The 9,926-nt window shown below is 33.0% G+C and overlaps 1 protein-coding gene across 1 annotated transcript; it reads left to right on the top strand.

Annotated features, from left to right (window-relative positions):
- The first annotated feature begins 272 nt into the window (after positions 1 to 272).
- On the top strand, positions 273 to 9,412 carry LOC110112826 (proteasome subunit alpha type-7-like). The gene is made up of 3 exons (XM_020845167.2): positions 273 to 568; positions 661 to 1,075; positions 9,075 to 9,412. The coding sequence occupies exons 1-3, from the start codon at positions 396 to 398 to the stop codon at positions 9,234 to 9,236; spliced, it is 750 nt and encodes a 249-aa protein (XP_020700826.1). The 5' UTR covers positions 273 to 395; the 3' UTR covers positions 9,237 to 9,412.
- Positions 9,413 to 9,926: the final 514 nt, after the last annotated feature.

Raw genomic sequence — 9,926 nt, 5'->3', positions numbered from 1 at the left:
ACCTTTCTATTTTCTATAATAGTGTTAGCTGCACAAACCAAGCAAAGCACGTGAACAACTAGGTTGAGAAGGTCGCTGATTGCTACTAAGAATCTAATAGAGCAATAAGTCTCGATTGTAATTCCATCTTGTACTTTTTTAAATTTAATAATAAATCTGATTTTTTCAATGATAATATTGTCATTTATCTAAAATCTAAATATACAATTATTTCTTTCTTTTCATATGAAACTATGTGGTATTCATGTAAATTTTATTTTAATTTTAAATGAAAAATAGGAATCATAGGCCAAGCCGAAGTTCAGAGGGCCGACGAGCAAGAAGTTTTCTCTCTGTAGGCATAAAATACAAGATCCACCGAATTCGTCGATCGGGGAAAGCTTCGACACAACGAGATGGCCCGCTACGACCGAGCGATCACCGTCTTCTCGCCGGATGGTCACCTGTTCCAGGTGGAGTACGCCCTCGAGGCCGTTCGAAAGGGAAATGCTGCCGTCGGCGTTCGCGGTACCGACACGATCGTCCTTGGAGTCGAGAAGAAAGCTACACCCAAACTGCAGGACTCCAGGTTCGAAAACATTCTCTCTCATTCCAAGAGCTTTCCCCTTCCTCTCTTCTCCCAAAACCCTAACCGTCATTTTCGATCACTTGCTTTCTCAGGACTATGAAGAAGATCGCGAGTCTCGACACCCACATCGCCCTAGCCTGCGCCGGTCTCAAAGCCGACGCTCGCGTCCTTATCAATCGTGCGCGGATTGAGTGTCAGAGCCACCGTCTCACGCTCGAGGATCCTGTAACGGTTGAATACATAACTCGCTATATCGCGGGTCTGCAGCAGAAGTATACTCAGAGCGGCGGTGTCAGGCCGTTTGGCCTCTCCACTCTTATTGTGGGCTTCGATCCTTACACAGGCGAGCCTGCTCTGTACCAGACTGACCCTTCGGGGACTTTTTCTGCTTGGAAGGCCAATGCGACTGGGAGGAATTCCAATTCTATGAGGGAATTCCTTGAGAAGAACTTCAAGGAGACGTCAGGCCAGGAGACAGTAAAACTGGCTATCCGGGCACTGCTTGAGGTTAGTTGCTGTTATTGTTTACCAAGTAGTATCTTTATTGGCGCATCATTTATCTATTTTGTCTGCACTTTGTTTCCAAGGTATGAGTTTGAAACTTATATAATCTTGAACATCACTTAACTGTTCTGCTTATTATGATGAGTACATTCTTGTATTCTCAGGATTATAGTGGTTGCTAATATATAGAAATATTATCTAGTGAATGGAGAAAAATGGCGCTGCTTGGGATTAGTTGTAGTTGTGGTAGTATTAGTAGTTTTTAATTGTTTTTTACACGCCAGAAGCTTTATGGAAAGTGCATTCATGCATGGTGCTTTGCTTTTCTTTGCAAGCGAAGTGCATGTAAAACTTGCAGTATATTAAACACCACCACATTGTTGTACTTAGGGAATAGAGAGTATAAAATTGTTGTCTCTGGATAATTGCGAAATTCCAATATGTAGAAATCTTATTGAAGATATGCATAGAAGAAGTCATTGTTGCCTCCTATAAATAGTTCAATAATGCACTATTAAGATAGATATGTGGCATGATCATGAAGAATAGAGTGAGAAATGATTTTATTTCTTAGTTGTGAGAGTAGCACCTGTTGAATATAAGGTAGCGAGATCTATTCTGCCACACAAATGGTTAAAAATGCTACCATTCCCCATGAGAAAGGTATTTGCGTTCTTTGAGATTGCTTTCAATGCAGAACTCTAATTTATTATTACTTTCTCTCATGAAGAAATATCATTCTTATGGATTGCCCTTTCTTGCTACTCATCCCAGCAAGCAACTTTATCCAATAATCAACAGCCACACAAATCAAGCCTATACCTATGTCACTTTCTACTTGGTCACCACAGGTTTACATAAGCAGAAATACATCAATTCCTCAATCTACGCAATTTTAATCAACTGAATCAATCACTTTCATTGAATCAGCGAAAGGAACTACTGAAACTGCAATTAAAAGGAGAGTTGATAACAAAAGTGCGTGAACTTCCACTAAAAACCATATACTTTTATTTTATGGTACAAAAATATTTCTTATAATCACCATTTTTTTTACTAGTTTGCATACTATTATCCCTAAGAAAATCTCTTAGACATTAAATAATGAGAATTGGAATAATGCTAGGAAGGAGGAAATTGAATTTCTTCAAGAAAACACAACATGAGAATTATTTAAGTTACCACAATGAGAGAAACTTGTGGGATGTAGATGAATCTTTGTTTGAAAGTAAAAAAAATCAAATGGTTCACTGAAAATATACAATGGTGGATTGTTCGCCAAAGGCTACACTCAAATGTATGGGATTGATTATTTTGAAACTTTTGCTATTGTTGTTAATGTTACTATTCTAGTTCTTTTTATCATTAGCAGTTAATATGGATTGAAAATACAATGGTTTATGTTGAAAATGTCTTCTTACATGATGACATAGAGGAAGAAATATATATGGAGGTATCTAGATTTGATCTAGATACTTAATAAAAAGTATGTAAGCTAAAAAAATATTGTACGGGTGATGCAATCTCTAATGGCTTGATTTAGGAGATTCAACAAAGTAATGCTCATAATGAGATACAAATATAGTCAAGATGACTGTTTGTTATTTATAAAACATCTTATTTCAATGGGAGTCTCAACAATACTAGCTATATTGATGACATTATTATGATTATACGATAGATAGTGGGGTGAAAGGAATGGTGAGCTTAATGAAAATATTATTTAAAGAATTTAAAGTGAAAATAAAATAAAATTGTAAGATAAAGTATTTACTTAGCATTGAGATTGCACTCTCTTAGCATGGAATCTTTATATCATAAGAAAAAAACATAACATGCTTGTTGAAAGATCCAGATAAGTTGGGATGCACAATTGTTGAGAGTCCCATGAAATTCAATCATAAATCTAAAGCTGTTATAAAAGGTAAAATAATAAAAAAATATCCTATCAAAGAATTAGGAAGACTTTTCTAGTGTAAGAATAAAAAAAATCTCCTATCAAAGAATTAGGAAAACTTTTCTACTTATTTCATGGTAGACTCAACATTTGCTATGTCGTTAGCGTTGTTAATTCATGCAGAATCTTAAAGAATTTTTTTTTAGAACAGTGCATAGAATTTTACAACTATTGAAGGGAACCTTGTGTAATAAAATTCTTTTAAAAAAAGGATAATTTGACTCTTGAAGAATATACAAATGCAAAGTATGTGGTTTTGTGGTTGGCAAGATGTTAACTTCAAAATAATGCATATCCTTGGGAGGCAATTTGGCGTCTTGGAGAAGTAAAAAATAAAAATGTGATAGCAAGATCTTGCGTAGAGGTCAAATTTAGATTTATGGAACTAGCTATCTTTGAATTGGTATATATAAAAAATATTTTAGAAGAGTTAAATGTTGAATGAAAAGGTTCTATGAGGTTTTTTTATGATACAAGCCAGCTATCAATATTGTATATAATCTTGTGCATTATGATCTTGCAAAATATACTAAAGTTTATAGATTTTTTCATAAAGGAGAAGGTTGATTGTGTTCTACTATCTGCTCTCTTTGTAACCATATGTGAAGAAGTTGCGGCTATCTTGTCAAGGCATTATCAGGGACAATCTTTTAAAAATTATCAAGCAAGTTTGGAGTGGATGATATCCATTTATTCGCTTGAGTAAAGTGTAAAAATGCCTCGTAATTTCATCATCCAAAACCTGCTCCACATCCACCTCCACCTCCACCCTGACCTTGTCACTTCCCAGATCCATGGGACCCTTGTTGCCAGCTCGCTAATCATTTTGAGCTACTCGGTCGTACAAGTAAACATATATAGGCTATCATATTGTAATTAATTCTATAGTTATTTTCAATCCCTAATTTTTTGTAGTTCATCCTTGAAATTTTTCGAGGATTATATAAATTTAACTTAAATGTTGGAATGATATACAGTCAGCTATTATTTAATTTTGTCAGGTTTGATGAGAAAGGATGATGGATAATCAAATAAGTTTCAATATTGGAATTCTTGTTCTTGTATTTCCTCCACTTCAATTTTTTGGATTTTAGTTGTACGTTTAGTGTTCAAGTAAGAAAACATCTAAGGAATTGTAAATTTTTTTAATGACTGGATAATGTCATTTGTTCGCTTTTGATTTGGGGAGTGTCCACTAAAGTTAGCATTGGTAATTTTAGGGTCTAATTTGATCTTATGCTGAAAATAAATGTGAATGAAAATTGAACACCCAAAAGTGTTTTGGAGGAACAGAGGAAATGATGTTGGTTTTGGAAAATAAATAGAGAAGTTCTTGATCATGATTTGAATTTAAATAATTTTAAGGGCATTCTACTAGTGAGATATGTAGCTGTTAAGATAAATTCTCCTCAGGGATACTTAGAATTTTTTTTAGAGAATATTAGTGATCTATTAACAGCTAAGAGGATATATTTTTCCTTATAGATAATCCCATTTTATTGATGGGTGTCAACACAACAACTTTGGTGGATGATCCCTTTATATAGGAGAAAAGTTCCTAAGATTGATTCAAAGTATTCTTTGGCATTGTTGATCTTTAGGACTTGAATTTTAATCTAAAATTGAGTGTCGATCATTGTGTTGGAAATTTTGAAAATCCCATTTTGAATTTTTATTTCATTTAGAAAATTCAAGTTAAATGATTATGATCATTACAACAACAACATCATTCGTTTGTCCCACTTATGATCATTAATAAAGGAAATAAACTATCTAGCTCTAGAGAAGTTTTTTACTCTAGATTGTCCCTACACATCATTGCGGATTGAAGTGAAATGTTAGGAAAGTTTGTTGGTTTAATCGAGACAAGAGCCATGAGTATGTTTTGTTAGGTGTAAAATTTCACATTGTAAGCCTTTTCATATTTTGTTCGTAAATAAAAGTGAAATTAGTTTTTTTGGATAAGTATGGATGTCATAGGAACAACATGTACCTTAAGAAATTTTTTTTAAAGAAGGTAAGAGTCCTAAACACTTCTCTTCATTATCAATCATGCTCCCCAAGTTCAAATCCTAAAAGGCTAAAAGCGCAAAGATTATATGAATTTTTAACACAATTTTTTTTCTCAAGTGAGTTTAGTTTTTAATAATAAGTTGCAATCTTGGTTAGGTTTTTGAAGCACAAAGTCAGATATTTAGATCTTTTGAGAGTGATAGAACTTATTCCAATCAATTTTGGCAGTGCCCATATGCAATTTTGACATTATCATTTTCATGGCATGGATTGTAATTGAGAATACGTTTTGGTCTCTTGTTATATGATTTGACGCTCTTGATTCTATCATCTAAGTAATAGTTTGCTTCTTGTTTGTAATGAGAGCATATGAGAATTTATCTTTTTGAGTAATCAAGCTTATTCTAGTGTTATTTTGGAATAAACTTTTGTTGGGAGAATGACTGGCTATCTTTGGTTTATTGTCCAAATGGTTAAAATAGATACAAGAGAGCTTTTGCGATTTTGTATTTGTATTTGTCGTTGGTTCTCTATGGAATTTCTTCAACATTTAATCATTTTGATTATCTATATTTTGGATATGAATTTTTCATGGCATTGGAGTTTGTGACTTTTTGAATGTTGGCTTCTTCATGGCGGTTGCCACCATTTTCTTTACCGGAGAATCCTTCATATATAATATCTCCACCCTTATTGGACAAAAATTGGCTTTTAACATTGGTGAAAGACTCGTCGATTGGGAGGAGATTTCATATTGAAGGACTCGTTAGTCTGACATAGAGTAAAATCTTAATAGTCCGATAACATCTTCAAAATTAGAATGGTAAGATAGAAAGTTGAAAATGAGATATTTTATGATTAAATTTTGTTCTCTTCTTCAGTATAAAAAATTTATATAAATTTGTACATAAATTGGTGGAGAAATACTTATCTTGAAAAAAAAACATTTGGAAATTGTTATGGAATCTCGAATGAACTACTACGCAAAAGAAATAGAAAGTTACTGTCAGACTGTTGTAGATGGAAAACCGTTGTTCGCATATTGGTTGAAATTGGAATGCTGTAGATACTAGCTTGAATGCTTATCTATAGCTTGTTGGGTGGGTTGCTATAGATGAAAATGTACTGACCAAGAAACATGAAGTGGTGCCTAGGAGAACTCTTTGTAGAGAAACTTAGATTTCTTGAATTACTAACGTGAGAGAGTTGCCTCTTTTTATTAGCAAATTCTTTCTTTGGCAATGCGAATTCTAGGCTATATAATAATACTTTTGAAATTTTGACTTTGGATTATAAATCGAATTTAATGTTGCCTTATATGCTAATATTTCATCAAAATCCGAGAAAACTAAAATGATGTAAATTTGTATATTTATATGTATATACATATATGCATGTTATCATAATCATCTTCACTATTATAAGTATTATTTTTTTGTATTTTAAATGATGACTTCTATTTATTTTAATTAATCTGAATCAAATTTAAATTATCAATTTGAATTAAGTCATTAATCAAGCTATCATATCAAATTCGAGAAAACTAAATTGACATAAAGTCATATATTTATATGTATATGCGTAAATGCATGTTGTCATAATCATCTTTACTATTATAAGTATTATTTTATTTTGTATTTAAATGATAACTTCTATTTATTTTAACTAATCTGAATCGAATTTAAATTGTTGAATTGAATTAAGTCATTTTTTTTTGGGACATTTAGGCCATTTAAGGTAAACTCACACACACAACGCATACACATGGACTCGAACCTTGGACCTCTTAGTTGAAAGCCTAAGCTTTCAACCAATAGGCCAAGGAGAATTGAATTAAGTCATTAATTGAGCTATCATATTAGATTAATTGGTCGCTTTTGCGAGCTTGAGCCTACTTTTGTGCTCAAACTTCAATCTACTCTTATGCTTAAGTTTGAGCTAGTGATTTGAATGTGTTAAGAAGAATGTGATGCAAAATGTCTTTTCTTTTTGCTTCAATGTAGAAAGCATAAAGCGAAGTTGCACCTTTATAAACTAGAGCATTCATGAAATTGGATATCATGTATGCGTATATTATATGCATAAAATAGGTCATTTAACAATCAAATTTGAATTATATTTGGTAATAATTATCAGCAAATATAATATGTTAAATAACATTAATTTTTAGCAATTTAAAAGAAAAAAAAAAGATTAAATACTTAAATAATAAAGTGATAAAAAATATTTAAAAATCAAGAATATGCATGAGATTGAGCCACATCATCTAAAGACTAATATGTGGAGGCGGTGTGATGCTAGAGAAAGTATGACTATGAGGCATCGAGAAGTATTCTTGAACAAGTTTCTGGGTGAGAAGTTATGAGTCTTATGACTGCTTGTAACTAGAACCGGTGAGAAGTGTATAAGAAAACTAGCGGGCAAAAGAGAGTGACAAGAAGAACAGCAAAGAAAGAATAGCTTTTCTTGCTCTCCTCAAGAAATTTATTCTTTCCCTTCTTGATCCATGATCGGACACTAAGCATGATGATAACTGTGTTGCGAACCCGTCAGAAGAGTTCACTATTTGTGCAGCAATCTGTCGTATTTGGCTTCAGGTAGATAAATAAATAATTGTCCTGTAGAAAATCCTGTTGATGATCACATCACACGTGAGCTCCATTTCATTTTATTATCTTCTTTGCAATTTTAGATTTCTTCTTAGGTATACGCATTAATTTAATGTACAAGAAGCAACCAAAATATTATCCATCAACCTACACTCAAAACCCTTTTATGCATCATTAACGTATTTGTAGACATAGTGATTACCTTTCAATACTATCTCAACGCATTTTCTTTTATGACTCTTATCAACTTTTCAAACACATCCATTATTAAAAATTATGTATTTATCTACCAACTGTTTTTCTATTTCGACATGTAGTTTAATCTGAATTTCAGCATCTTCTCATGCAAAATGATCATTGATTTATGCTCATATGATTTTTTTTTGTCCTTAGCAATGGATGAATTATCCGCTTATTAGCAGTTCGCGTGGCACCTATTGAAATAAAGCTGGTTTGAGCACAGTATAAAAATGTGCCCATACAGTGAATAAATAAAACTGATTTTAAAGACTGGGAAGAAAAAAAAGAGAGTTAAAACTAAGCCTTATTCGCGTTCGTTAGAATAGAGTATGCTTGGATAAAATCAAATCTTAATTGGAGACGGGATGATGATGATGAAAATCACTTCATCATTATGATAGTAACTTTTCTCTTCCTGTTGTTGTCATATATTTAGTACATCTACGTATCATCACGAGAAAAAATAAGGGCAAGTCCTGTTTGTATTTCCATAATCATAAGTTGCTGAAACTCTGGCAGCCTATATCTGAGTTACAACAATATCAAGTTTTTATCCCATTATGTGGGGCTGGCTACATGAATCTTTTTTCTCCATTGTGTCTGAATAAGAATCAAAATCTCATTTAAATCTAATAAAATAATGTCATTGCTAATATTTTCTAACCAAGTATTTTTACTTCTTCATCTATTTTTCTTAACATAAGTCAAATCTAATACATTTACTTTTCTAACCGGGTCATCAGAAGGTTGTCGTTTTATGTGACCAAATCATCTAAGGTGACTTTTGCTAATCTTATCATTCACTGGAGCTACTCCAACATTTTCATGTATATGATCATTTCTTTTTAGGTCTACCTCTATTTTTTTAACATAAGACAAATCTAATACATCCACTTTCCTAATCGGGTCATCGGAAGACCGCTGTTTTATGTGATCAAATCATCTAAGACAACTCTCGCTAATATTATCTTTCACTGGAGCTACTCCAACCTTTTCACATATATGCTCATTTCGAATCTTGTCTCTAAGAGTAAATCTGCTCATCCACCTAAGCATCCTCATCTCTGCAACACTTAACTTAATATTATACTCTCTTTTAATGGCCAACATTCTGCATCATGAAGCATTGTAGGTCTCTAAGAGTAAAACCTATATCTGAGTTAGATGAAATTATGATGTTCAGGTCGTTGAGAGTGGGGGTAAGAACATAGAGGTTGCTGTCATGACAAAAGAGCACGGTCTTCGCCAGCTCGAGGAATCTGAGATTGATGCCATTGTTGTTGAAATTGATGCAGAGAAAGCAGCAGCTGAAGCTGCAAGGAAAGCCCCTTCAAAGGAAACCTGATTTGATTTTGAAATTTTTTCTGTTTGGCGTTTCTGAGAACCCATCTTTTCCTTCCTGAAAACTCCCATTAAATAAACACTTAAAACTCTCTTTTATTTAATGCTCTAGCTTGTAGGTTTTGGCAAATTACTGGTCTCCTCATATGATCTACTTTCCAAAGTTTCTTGTGAACTCAATTGAATTGAATCCCACATCCATTATGGACAATTATCTTTTGGGGAGATTATTGGGTTCGGACACCTAACACAGCTTACGTTTGGTATTCACAGTACTGAGCTCGGTACTGTGAAGTATTGAATACCGAGCAGTACTGAGCTCGGTATTGAGCAATACCGAGCTCGGTTCTGCTTGGTAGTGCTCAGTACCGAGTAGTAGGTGATGTGCCGCATTTTCATTGGGCTCTGAACAGGTCCGGTGTCCGAACCCAATAATTTCCCTATCTTTTTTGCCCCTTTCAAATGGGATTGACATTGATGGAATATCATATCTAGACATTCAAATATTCTTCTGGTTTTTTAATTTGAAAAAAAATGTTTTGGTGATTTAATTTTTATATCAGATGATATTAATTAATTGAGGTGCCAAATTTTTTTTTTTAACTGATTGTATATATCTAATTATTTTATTGTTTTATTATATATTTCAAAATAAGTATTGTTATTTTTATTTTAAAATTTATCTATAAATTAA

This window comes from Dendrobium catenatum, unplaced genomic scaffold, assembly GCF_001605985.2.
Source record: "Dendrobium catenatum unplaced genomic scaffold, ASM160598v2 original_scaffold_27042, whole genome shotgun sequence".
NCBI lineage: Eukaryota > Viridiplantae > Streptophyta > Magnoliopsida > Asparagales > Orchidaceae > Dendrobium > Dendrobium catenatum.
This window is presented reverse-complemented; position numbering and strand designations above follow the sequence as displayed.